Source organism: Symphalangus syndactylus, chromosome 2 (assembly GCF_028878055.3).
Source record: "Symphalangus syndactylus isolate Jambi chromosome 2, NHGRI_mSymSyn1-v2.1_pri, whole genome shotgun sequence".
In the NCBI taxonomy this organism is placed as follows: Eukaryota; Metazoa; Chordata; class Mammalia; order Primates; family Hylobatidae; genus Symphalangus; species Symphalangus syndactylus.
The window spans coordinates 35,708,641-35,722,209 of NC_072424.2; the positions used below are offsets into that span (position 1 = coordinate 35,708,641).

Here is a 13,569-nt window from a genome sequence, read left to right on the forward strand (position 1 = left end):
AACCTGGAAAAAGAAGAGGAGGAAGGTGAAGATAAAAATGTATTTATCTGGAATATTTTGTATGAGTTCTTGAATAAAACTTGGGAACACCCCCCAAAAAAAGGAATAGAGTGGCTGAATGGATACAAAAATGGGACCAAATTATATGCTGCCTACAAGAAACCTACTTTACTTACAAAAATACTGAAAGTTAAGGGGTGGAAAAAAGACATTCCAAGCAACTGGAAACCAAAAAAGAACAGGAGTAGCTATACTTATATCAGATAAAACAGACTGTGAATCAAGGCTGTCAAAGAGGCAAAGAAGGTTACTATATAATGATAAAGGGGTCAATTCAGCAAGAGGATATAAGTATCTTTGCACTCACCATTGGAGCTCCAAAGTATATAAAGCAAACATTAATAGATCTAAAAGAAGAGATATACTGTAATGCAATAGTAGTAGGGGACTTTAACACCACACCTCACTCTCAGTAAGACAGATCATCCAGATAGAAAATAATAAAGAAACATTAAACTATATACTAGCTCAAATAGGCCTAGCTGACATTCACAGAGCATTTTACCCAACTGCTGCAGAATAGACATTCTGCTCAATAGCACATGGAACATTCTCCAGCATAGACTATATCTTAGGCCACAAAACAAGTCTTAACAAATTCAGAAAAGTAGACATCATAACAAGTATCTTTCTCACCACAATGGAATAAAATTAGAAATCAATAACAAGAATCTTGGAAAATACACAAACACATGGAAATTAAACAACATGCTCCCGAATAACCAATGGGTCCATGAAGAAATTAGGAGAAAAATTTAAAATTTCTTGAAACAAATGAAAATGGAAATACAACATGCAAAAATCTATGGGATACAGCAGAAGCAGCACTAAGAGGAAAGTTTATAGCAATAAATGCCTATATCAAAAAAGTAGAAATATTTCAAATAAGGCCAGGTGTGGCAGCCCACGCCTGGAATCTCAGCACTTTGGGAGGCCAAGGCAGGTGGATTGCTTGAGCCGAGGAGTTCAAGAGCAGACTGGACAACATGGTGAAAGCCTATCTCTACAGAAAATACAAAAATCAGCCAGGCATCGTAGCCTGTAGTCCCAGCTACTTGGGATGCTGGGGTAGGAGGATCGCCTGAGCCCAGGAGGTCAAAGCTGCTGTGAGCCATGATTGCACCACTGCACTCCAGTCCAGGTGACAGAGTGAGACCCTGAGAAAGAAAGAAGAAAGGAAGGAAGGGCCGGGCACGGTGGCTTATGCCTGTAATCCCAGAACTTTGGGAGGCCAAGGCAGGCAGAGTCAGGAGTTCGAGACCAGCCTGGACAATATGGTGAAACCCCATCTCTACTAAAAATACAAAAAAAATAGCCAGGCGTGGTGGTGCATGCCTGTAATCCCAGCTACTTGGGAGGCTGAGGTTGGAGAATTGCTTGAACCCGGGAGGTGGAGGTTGCAGTGAGCTGAGATTGCACCACTGCACTCCAACCTGGGCAACAGAGCAAGACTCCCTCTCAAAAAAAAAAAAGAAAGAATGGAAGGAAGGAAGAAAGGAAGGGAGGGAGGAAGGAAGGAAGGAAGGAAAGAAGGAACAGGCTTCAAATAAACAACCTAGTAATGCCCATGAGGGAACTATAAAAGCAAGAACAAATCAAACTCAAAATTAGTAGAAGGAAAGAAAGAACATCACAGCAGAAATAAATGACATTGAGACTAAAAAAATACAGAAGATCAACAAAATGAAAAATTAGTTTTTTGAAAAAATAAAATTAATAAATCTTTAGCTAAACTAAGAAAAAAAGAGAGAAGACTCAAACAGATGAATGGATAAAGAAAATGTAGTAGTATATGTACACACTGGAATACTATTCAGACTTAAAAAAGAAGGAAATCCTGGCCTGGTGCAGTGGCCCAAGCCTGTAATCCCAGCACTTTGGGAGGCCGAGGCAGGCGGATCACCTGAGGTCAGGAGTTCGAGAGCAGCCTTGCCAACATGTGAAACCCTGTCTCTACTAAAAATACAAAAATTAGTTGGGTGTGGTGACACGCCCCTGTAGTCCCAGCTACTCAGGAGGCTGAGGCAGGAGAATTACTTGAACCTGGCAGCCAGAGGTTTCAGTGAGCCAAGATCACGCCACTGCACTCCAACCTGGGAGACAGAGTAAGACTCTGTCTCAAAAAAATAAAATAAAATAAAATAAAAGAAGGAAATCCTGTCACCTGCAGCAACATGCATGGAACTGCAGGTCATTATGTTAAGAGAAATAAGCCAACCTCAAAAAGACGAATATTGCATGTTCTCACTGATATGTGGGAGCTAAAAAAGTGGACCTCATGATAATAGAGGGTAGATTGGTGGTTACCAGAGGCCAGGCAGAGTGGGGAGGATGAAGAGAGCTTGATTAATGAGTACAAAATCCAGTTTATTTTATTTTTTTTTTTTTTTTTTTTTTTGAGACGGAGTCTTGCTCTATCACCCAGGCTGGAGTGCAGTGGCCCGATCTCGGCTCACTGCAAGCTCCGCCTCCCGGGTTCACGCCATTCTCCTGCCTCAGCCTCCCCGAGTAGCTGGGACTACAGGCGCCCGCCACCACGCCCGGCTAATTTTTTTTGTATTTTTAGTAGAGACGGGGTTTCACTGTGGTCTCGATCTCCTGACCTCGTGATCCACCCGCCTCGGCCTCCCAAAGTGCTGGGATTACAAGCGTGAGCCACCGCGCCCGGCCCAAAATCCAGTTTAATAAGAAGAAATAAGACTTAGTGTTCGATAGATTAGTAGGGTGACTATAGTTCACAATAATCTATTGTATATTTCAAAATAGCTAGAAAAGAATAATTCAAATGAGTTCCTAGAATAAAGAAAAGACAAATGTTTAAGGCGATGGATATACCAGTTACATTGACTTGATCTGTACAAATTATATGAATATAGTAAATTATCAGATGTGCCCTGAAAGTATGTACATCTATTATGCATTAAAAAAATGTTTGGCCGGTCACAGTGCCTCATGCCTGTAATCCCAGCAGTTTTGGAGGCCAATGCAGGCAGATTGTCTGAGGTCAGGAGTTAGAGACCAGCCTGGCCAACATAGTGAAACCCCGTCTCTACTAAAAATACAAAAATTAGCTGGGCATAGTGGCAGGCACCTGTAATCCCTGCTACTCAGGAGGCTGAGACAGGAGAATGGCTTGAACCCAGGAGACGGAGGTTGCAGTGAGCCAAGATCACGCCACTGCACTCCAACCTGGGCAACAAGAGTGAGACTCCATCTCAAAAACAAACAAAAAGTTGAACCCAAAAATGTCATATCTACAGGCACTGAAAAACAAATACTGCATAACCTCGCTAGATTATATGTGGAATTTCAAAAAGTTGAACTCATAGAGGTGAAGAGTAGAGGCTCTTACCAAGGGCTGGGGGTAGGGGGTGGGAGGGCAGGGGTGGAACAGGATAGATGTTGGTTAAAGGATACAAAATTTCAGTTATCAGGAATAAGTTAAAGAGATCTAGTATACAACATGGTGACTATAGTTAATAACAATGTATTGAAAATTGCTAAAAGGCCGGGCACCTCACGCCTGTAATCCCAGCACTTTGGGAGGCTGAAGCAGGTGGATCACCTGAGGTCAGGAGTTCAAGACCAGCCTGGCCAACACGGTGAAACTCCATCTCTACTAAAAATACAAAAAATTAGCTGGGTGTGGTAGCACACACCTATAGTCCCAGCTACTTGGAAGGCTGAAGCAGGAGAATCTCTTGAACCTGGGAGGTGGAAGTTGCAGTGAGCCAAGATTGTGCCACTGCACTCCAGCCTGGGCGACAGAGCAAGATTCTGCCTCAAAAGAAAAAAAGAAAAGAAGAAAATTGCTGAAAGAGTAGACTTTGATCTCATCACAAATAAATGATGAGTACGTGAGGTAATGCATTTTAATTATCTTGATTTAGTCATTCCATAATGTATACGTATGTCAAAACATCCCATTGTACACCATAAATATATATACAATTTTTAAAATTTGTCCATTAAAAAAATAAATAATGGGGGGCAAATTAGGGCTTTGGACTATTGGGGGTTTTTTGTTTGTTTGTTTTTGAGATGGAGTCTTGCTCTGTTGCCCAGGCTGGAGTGCAGTGGCATGATCTTGGCTCACTGCAACCTCCGCCTCCCGGATTCAAGCGATTCTCCTGCCCCAGCCTCCCGAGTAGCTGGGATTACAGGCATGTGCCACCACTCCTGGCTAATTTTTGTATTTTTAGTAGAGACAAGGTTTCATCATGTTGATCAGGCTGGTCTCAAACTCCTGACCTCAGGTAATCCACCCGCCTCAGCCTCCCAAAGTGCTGGGATTACAGGCGTGAGCCACCATGCCCGGGCAAGGACTGGTGGTTTTTAAAATGCATTTCTGGCTGGGCACAGTGGCTAACATCTATAATCCTAGTACTTTGGGCAGCTGAGGTGGGAAGATCACCTGAGGTCAGGAGTTTAAGACCAGCCTGGCCAACATGGTGAAACCCCGTCTCTACTAAAAATACAAAAATTAGCCGGGTGTGTTGGCACCCACTTGTAGTCGCAGCTACTGGGGAGGCTGAGGCAGGAAAATCACTTAAACCAGGGAGGCTGAGGTTGCAGTGAGTCGAGATTGGGCCACTGCACTCTAGCCTGGGTAACAGAGCAAGACTCCATCTCAAAAAAAAAACTATATATATAAAAAACATTTTGCTTAAAAAATAATTGTATTAAAAATGGTTTTTGAAAGCCACTAGAACAAATCAGTGGTTTCAAAGGCCCTTCCCACTCTGATTCTCTGAATCTACTGGAATAGGCAGCACATCAAGGAGCAGTGCATTAGTGAAAAGCATTAAGGGCTCCACTATACCAAGGAATATTTAAGAAATTTGAAGATGCGGCGGGGCACAGTGGCTCACGCCTGTAATCCCAGCACTTTGGGAGGCCGAGACGGGTAGATTACCTGAGGTCAGGAGTTCGAGACCAGCCTGGACAACATAGTGAAACCCTGTCTCTGATAAAAATACAAAAATTAGCTGGGTGTGGTGACACACGCCTGTAATCCCTGCTACTCGAGAGGCTAAGGCAGGAGAATCGGCTTGAACCCAGGAGGCAGAGGTTGCAGTGAGCTGAGATTGAGTCACTGCACTCCAGCCTAGGGGACAGAGCAAGACTCCATCTCAAAAATAAATAAATAAATAAATAAGAAATTTGAAGATGCTTAGCCAGGTGTAGTCCCAGACTTGGAAGGCTGAGGTGGAAGGATCCCTTGCGGTCAGGAGTTCAAGACTATAGTGGGCTATGCTTACCCCTGTGAATAGCCAGTGTACTCCAGTGTGGGCAACATAGCAAGACCCTGTGTCTAAATAAAGAAATAAATACATTTTGTAAATTAAAAAAAAAAAAAGAAATCTGGAGATGCTATTTAGACCAAAAACATCAAAAGAATCCGGGCACAGTGACACATGCTTGCAACTTTGGGAGGCTGAGGTGGGAGAATTGCTTGAGGCCAGGAGTTCAAGACCAGCCTGGGCAATATAAGAACCTGTCTCGGCCGGGCATGGTGGCTCACATCTGTAATCCCAGCACTTTGGGAGGCCAAGGCAAGTGGATCACGAGGCCAGGAGATCGAGACCAACCTGGCTAACGCAGTGAAATCGTAACTCTACTAAAAATACAAAAAATTAGCCGGGCGTGGTGGCGGGCGCCTGTAGTCCCAGCTACTTGGGAGGCTGAGGCAGGAGAATGGAGTGAACCCGGGAGGTGGAGCTTGCAGTGAGCCGAGATCGGGCCACTGCACTCCAGCCTGAGTGACAGAGCGAGACTCCGTCTCAAAAAAGAAAAGAAAAAGAAAACCTGTCTCACCAACAAAAAAATAAAAATAAAAAATTAGCCAGACATGGTGACACATGCCTGTAGTCCCAGCTACTTGGGAGGCTGAGGTGGGAGAATTGCTTGAGCCCAGGAGTTTGAGGTTACAGTGAGCTATGACGGTGCCACTACACTCCAGCATGGGTGACAGAGAGAGACCCTGTCTCTAAAATAGATAAATAAATCAGAAAAATGAAATATTAATAGTAAGTTCTTCCACTTTTGGAACAAATAATGACAGTATCTTCTTTTCACTGAAATTGCAGTATGTACCCAGTGTTTTGCTATATTATTGCTAATCCTTATAGAAATTCTGCAAAGTATTATTATCCCTGCTTTTACAGTAGAACAAACTGTAACCCAACGAATTTTGGTGACTTGTTCAAGTTTACCCAAGTAATAAATAATAGAGCCAGAAAACATATACAATTCTGTGTTCCTCAGTAAATGAGATTAGCATCTAATGAGTAGCACACCTTTACTAACTTACTAAGTAATAGTATAAAATGATTTTTATTTAGTTAATTACCAGAGAGATTTAGCATAATTTTGTTCTGGATTCAGTAATCAAGTCAGCTTGGATCATTCACCTTAACTTTTCCTTTAGCAGCCATTTCCACTAGTTTCCATTAAGTAGTGTTCTATAAACTTTGATCCAAAGCAGAATCGATGTCTTTTCCATCTTGTGACTTAAAGTTCTGTGACTGTGATGCATGTGAGTGTTCTGGCTTCATCTGTTCCTCTAACTACAGTGTTTCCTTCACCATGGCATTCATAGGATGAAATGAATGACTGCCCAGAATGAGAATTTGTCCAGATTATTCAGATAAACATCATAAAGCAGAATACATGAATAAATAAGTAAAACATAAATAAAATTCCAAAATACTGAATGGGAAATGACTAGTAATATAGGCTTTCAAGAGTTGGTACCTCTTAGCTATATTTGCAGATACTCTGGGATTTTAAGGAACTGAGAAAACAGCAAAGTTGGCTAAATTTTGTATTTCTTGTCCTCTAAATATTTTGATAATTTCTGGATTGATGCAGTGATGTTTTTGTTCCTTCCGTATTTATAAATGAAACACCTTTTTTTAGTGTTTCTAAACCTAAAATCTACTTGGTTTGAAATCAAGTGATTGGAACACTGTTTGACTTTTATCTGAAGTATGTTGTTGATTGAAAATTTCATTGAGGAAGTTTTCAGTCAGTGTGATCAGTTTGATTCTGTAATGAGCACAGCACCTAATATTTTGAGGAGCTCTGTTTTGAGAACCAATGCTTAACATGGACTTTGTTCGTAAACAATATCCAACAGATTTGTTCACTTGAGGTCTGGTTTTTTTGTTGTTTTTTTTCCTAATAGAATTAAGAATTCTAACGTTGAAATTCTAATGTTGAAAAACTGCACAAATTTGTATGGGACAAAGCCTAGAAAAGAGAAATGTAGATTGCATCATAATCTAAATCATGGTATGATAGAAAAGGGAAAGTTTCGGTGCCATAATTTCTGCTTTCACTGGTGTTGGACTTAAATCAGTTGAAATGTATTTCTGTACCACAATTTAAATTTACGCTTCAATAAAAGTTTGTCTAGTGACATTCAGAAAAAAAATAAAAAATAATAATAATAGAGCCAGAATTTGAACCCAGGTATCTGATTCCAAAGCCTGAACTTTTCCATTTTGAGAAAACAAATCTTATTATGCACAGGGCAGTAAAAATGCCAATTAGTGCCATCATCGGACATTAATATTTCTTAATTCCTTGACACAATTAAACAATTGAAATACTATTGTACATACTCCTACTCTTTTCCATCCTACTTCTCTATAGCTCTATTAATCCAATGTCTGAATGAGGCTTCCTATAAAAAGTTTTCTTAGGTGTGTAATGGTATTGTGATTATGCAGAGGGATATTACATTCCTATGGGATGCATGCTGAAATATTTAAGGGTAAAATGCCATAATATCTGCAGCTTATTTTCAATGGCTCAGCAAATAAATAAATAAATAAATATATATATATATATATAAACACACAAACATGGAAAAATGTTATCAGTTGCTGAAATATAGGTAATGCGTATGTGGGTATTCATTGCACTATTAACTTTTCTGTATTCAAAAACTTCTTTTTTTTTTGAGATGGAGTCTCACTCTGTTGCCCAGGCTGGAGTGCAATGGCATGATCTCAGCTCACCTCAACCTCCACCTCCCGGGTTCATGCAATTCTCCTGCCTCAGCCTCCAGAGTAGTTGGGATTACAGGCACCCACCACCACGCCCGGCTAATTTTTGTATTTTTATTAGTAGAGATGGGGTTTCGCCATGTTCATCAGGCTGGTCTCGAACTCCTGACCTCAGGTAATCTGCCTGCCTCAGCCTCCCAAAGTGCTGGGATTACAGGTGTGAGCCACCACACCCAGCCAAAAACATTTTTATAATAAATATTGAGGGCTGGTCACAGTGGTTCACGCCTGTAATCCCAGCACTTTGGGAGGCCGAGGTGGGCAGATCACTTGAGCTCAGGAGTTCAAGACCAGTCTGGGAAACATGGCAAAACCCCGTCTCTACAAAAAATACAAATATTAGCCAGGTGTGGTGGTGCGCCTGTAGTCCTAGCTACGCAGGAGCCTGAGGTGGGAGGATCGCTTGAGCCCAGGAGGTCAAGGCTGCAGTGAACTATGATTGTGCTACTGCACTCCAGCCTGGGTGACAGAGCGAGACCCTGTCAATAAATAAATAAGTATTGGGAAAAAAATGCTTTTTTACTCCACTTGAAACACACACATACATTTAAACACACACACAAACAAACCAACGCCAGAAAAGTGGGAAGCAATGCAAAGTCAAGAAAAGATAGCTGGAGCAAGGGCAAGAGCAGAAAGAATGCCAGAAGTCATGGAAATTGTTTTATTTACCTTAAATGTAAAATTGGCATCAAACATTAGTTCTTTTTCATGTCCTGTAATTCCTCCATTGTAAATAACTTGGCATCTCTTGGTTGGTCCTGTCTTAGAGTGTTTGAAGAGGCGAAATGTTGCAGAAACAAAACGACAGTCACCTAAAAACAGAATTTATTCATGGTTCATCTCCAGCACTCCCCCAGTTGTTGCCTTGCTCAGCAGACAAGGAACAAACACGTTATAAAGATAATTTTCTTCCTTGCATGTCATCAATTATCTTTCTGGGCACTTCACTCTATTTACAGAATGACTTCAAAGTGCTTTATTAAATATCAAAATTTTGAGGGGGTTACCATTATACAGGAGACAAGATAGCTATTTCCAGATAACACAAAATATCCCTCAATGAGACTCCCTCAGAAGTTACTTACTAATCACCACATTTCAATCATTCAAGCTGTAGTTATAATAGTCCCTGCTGTCTGTCATATCTTACCAATAACTCTTTCCAGTTCCTTGTTTTGAATTGTAATGAGATTGGCAGTGACCAAACGTGGAGGGCAGAACCCAATTTTTTGAGCAAGGACAGCAAGTTCCTTCCAGTATAAAGCACCACCCAGACACTCATCTAAAAAACAAACAACAACAACAAAAAAAAAACCACAGATCAGCCAACACTTAGTACAGTATTAAGGGAATTATTCTTCTATATAATTAATTAGGACATGGTATTAGTTAAAACATAGATCCTAGCAGTAGAAGCTAACTTGACCATCCCCCCACGGTCTACAAAGCCATGGTTAAGACTGGGTGTGCTGGCTGATGGTCTCTGGGAACCATTCTTCAGGACACTCACTGGTGGATTGGTTCTACCCAGCTGCAAGCATAATATTCATGTATGCAGTAGGCCACATTCTGAAAAGCACTGTTATATGAATAAAGTAGTATAAAAAACAAATTATAGGCCGAGCGCGGTGGCTCATGCCTGTAATCCCAGCACTTTGGGAGACCGAGGTGGGCAGATCATGAGGTCAGGTGTTGGAGACCAGCCTGGCCAACACAGTGAAACCCCATCTCTACTAAGAATACAAAAATTAGCTGGGCATGGTGGCAGGCACCTGTAATCCCAGCTACTCAGGAGGCTGAGGCAGGAGAATCACTTGAACCCGGGAAGTGGAGGTTGCAGTGAGCCAAGATTGTGCCACTGCACTCCAGCCTGGGTGACAGAGCGAAACTCCATCTTTAAAAAAAAAAAAAAAAAAAGAAATTATCACTGGGTTATATGATTATAAGTAACTTTTTTTTAAGAGATAGGGTTTTACTATGACACCGAGATGTACCTGAACTCCTAGGCTCAAGCAATCCTCCTGACTCAGCCTCCCAAATATCTGGGGTTACAGGTGTGTGTCACTGTGTCCAGCTTAGTAATTTTTTCTTTTTTTTTTTTTGCACTTTCCAACTTATTAAAAGTACCTATTTATTATTACATAGTAAGAATAAAGTTAATATTATTTTAAGAATAAGAACTTTTGATTTCATAGACTGATGAAAAGCATGCATTTATCTCAACTTCCAGACTATTAGAATGATAATAAAGGAATAAAGAACACAATAATGATGATAACATAAGGGGACTAAGAGGACACCAGCTCGGGAACAATTGTCCTCATTTCCACACTAGAGTTTTCAAAGTATTTTTCCCATTCTTTATCCCATTTAATCTTCATAACAGCCCTATAAGGCAGATTGTATTATTATTTACGTTTTACAATTTGGAAAACGATAACTCAAAGAGATGAATTAAACTATCCAAAGCCCTATCACTTTTGGCCTCATGGCCTAACCCCATGTGATCTCATATAGCCTCATCCTGGCTATCAGCAGAAAGGAGTTCCGCACATGTACAACCATCTGCCTTAATACTAAACTAAACAAAACCACCTACCCCATAAAACTTTGTGTGTCCTGATTTCTTCTGGCAGTTCAAGGTTCGTATAGACGTCACTGAAATATAACTCCCCACCATGCTGAAACAGAGCCATATTAGTCCAAACGAGATGATTAATGATTACAGTGATCCCAGATAACAAAGAAAGGAATAGGGGAACAAAATCAAATTTAAAAATCAATAGCAATGTTTGTGAACAAATAACAGCTGCCTCTTTAGTTATAATCAATAGTCAAGTGCCAAGGTTTTTTTTCCTCCCAGTGGCTTATCCAACAGTAATAAAATCACATTCTAAGAGTGTCTGTCTCCTAAATAAAGATTTTCAGGTTACTTAAATTTAAATTTTTAGCCAGTCTGAACCAAAAGCAGCCCCAGGTCATTGTAGAACTAACAGAGGATATAATCAGTATTCATAATCTTTTCTCTCTTAAGAATAGTATAACTTTGCCAGGTATGATGGCTCAGGCCTCTAATCCCAATGACTCAGGAAGCTGAAGTGGGAGGCTTGCTGGAGGACAGCAGTTTGAGACTAGCCTTGGCAACACAGCAAGACCCTCTCTCCCATATAGAAATTTAAAAATTAGCTGGGTGGCCGGGCGCGGTGGCTCACGCTTGTAATCCTAGCACTTTGGGAGGCCGAGGCGGGCAGATCACGAGGTCAGGAGATCGAGACCATGATGAAACCCCATCTCTACTAAAAAAAAAAAAAAATACAAAAAATTAGCTGGGCGTGGTGGCGGGCGCCTGTAGTCCCAGCTACTCGGAGAGGCTGAGGCCGGAAAATGGCGTGAACCCGGGAGGCGGAGCTTGCAGTGAGCCGAGATTGCGCCACTGCACTCCAGCCTGGGCGACAGAGCGAGACTCCGTCTCAAAAAAAAAAAAAAAAAAATTAGCTGGGCATGGTGGCATGTGCCTGGAGTTCTAGCTACTCAAGAGGATTGTTTGAGCCCAGGAGTTAGAGGGTACAGTGAGCTATGATAGTGACACTGCATTCCAGCCTGGGTGACAGCAAGACCCCATTTCTATTAAAAAATATAACTTTTTGTAATGTTGTTATTTACTTTTATAACAACACATTGTATCTTTAAAATATTATCCTTAAAATGTAAGGCAAATGAGTGATCAGGAACTTAACATTTTATTTAGCTAATTTCAAAAACCTGGAAACCTGGGGATCTAGATTCTACAATAGTGTTTCTACGTTTTATAAGTACATTTTTGGTGGAGATAGTGAACTGGCATGTAAAATGACATACTAACAAAGACATCACTAAATCATTAAATCATTTCTATATAGATATTTGTATTTGAGTTCTATGACAGCTTTGTAAACCAAAAATCTCAAAAATATGTTGTCAATTTAAAAAAAAATTTTGGCCAGGCACGGCGGCTCATGCCTGTAATCCCAGCACTTTGGGAGGCCAAGGCGGATCATGAGGTCAGGAGTTCGAGACCAGCCTGACCAATATGGTGAAACCTTGTCTCTACCAAAAGTACAAAAATTAGCTGGGCATGGTGGCACATGCCTGTAGTCCCAGCTACTAGGGAGGCTGAGGAAGAAGAATTGTTTGAACCCAGAAGGCGGAGGTTGCAGTGAGCTGAAATCCTGCCACTGCACTACAGCCTGGGCAACAGAGTGAGACTCTATCTCAAAAAAAAAAAATTTTTTTTTTAGAGGCAGGGTTCACACTATATTACCCAAGCTGGACACAAACTCCAGAGCTCAAGCAATCCTCTTGCCTCAGCATCCAAGTAGCTGGGAGTACAGGCATGTACCACCCACCCAGCTAGAATCTTTTTTTTTTTTTTTTTTTTGGAGATGGAGTCTTGCTCTGTCTCCCAGGCTGGAGTGCAGTGGCATGATCCTGGCTCACTGCAACCTCTGCCTTCTGGGTTCAAGCAATTCTCCTACCTCAGCCTCCCGAGGAGCTGGGATTACAGGCACGCACCACCACACCCAGCTAATTTTTGTATTTTTAGTAGAGACAGAGTTTCTCCATGTTGGCCAAGCTGGTCTCAAACTCCTGACCTCAGGTGATCTGCCCGCCTCGGCCTCCCACAGCGCTGGGATTACAGGTGTGAGCTACCGCGCCCGGCTGAATATTTCATCTCTATCATGAAGATACACATCTCATGATACAATGAAGGCTGTGGAGCTCCTGTAAGCTTTCCTTTTAGAAAGTAGTTAATGTAAAAGTTCCATCTTCTGTAACTTCCCAAAGATCTGAAAGCATGACAGATAAGATATCAGAAGCCCTGAGAAACACTGTACATGCTAGAAGAGAGTATATTCAAAGCAATCATTAGTAGTCAGTGCAAAGGTTCCTATAGCTCCACAGATGCTCTTCTAGGATCATGTACAGCAGCAAATAGGAGAGACAGTCAAGAAAGCAAATACCTTACTTAACACATTCAGTGACAACTGTCACCTCGGATTTACTACCTTTTGCAACCTGAGAGGGAAAGTAATCCATAACCGGGGTATTCCTGCCCCTTCCCCCTTTTGCCACCCCTTATTCATTTAATGGATAAATTAAGAGAGTTTGAGCTCTTAGTTCAAGGGGGAACAAACAAGACAACCTATCAGCTCTCGCTGATGTTCAAAGATAATTTATCTCACTCTCCTCCTCACCTTCAGCACCCGATATGCCTCTTGAAGCACTTGTTGTTTATCAGGCACAAGGTTAATAACACAATTTGATCTAAAAGAGAACAGATGAAATGTCTAGCAAATCTTCACAATACTCAGAGATCTGCAAATCCTTTCAGATCCTAAAGTTGGCTCCCACCATTCTGTCAAAGCTACCCCGTTCTTACTGCCTCCCTTCT

At 41.4% G+C, this 13,569-nt stretch overlaps 1 protein-coding gene across 1 annotated transcript in view; it reads right to left on the reverse strand.

The window, feature by feature from the left end:
- Window positions 1-13,569, reverse strand: part of AS3MT (arsenite methyltransferase) — a 33,379-nt gene that overhangs the window by 13,463 nt on the left and 6,347 nt on the right. The window contains exons 6-9 of the mRNA XM_055250789.2: window positions 13,373-13,442; window positions 10,738-10,819; window positions 9,289-9,420; window positions 8,808-8,950 (exon numbers count right to left, since the gene is read on the reverse strand). Coding sequence (XP_055106764.1) covers window positions 8,808-8,950; window positions 9,289-9,420; window positions 10,738-10,819; window positions 13,373-13,442 — 427 coding nt within the window. The remainder of the gene's footprint in view (window positions 1-8,807; window positions 8,951-9,288; window positions 9,421-10,737; window positions 10,820-13,372; window positions 13,443-13,569) is intronic.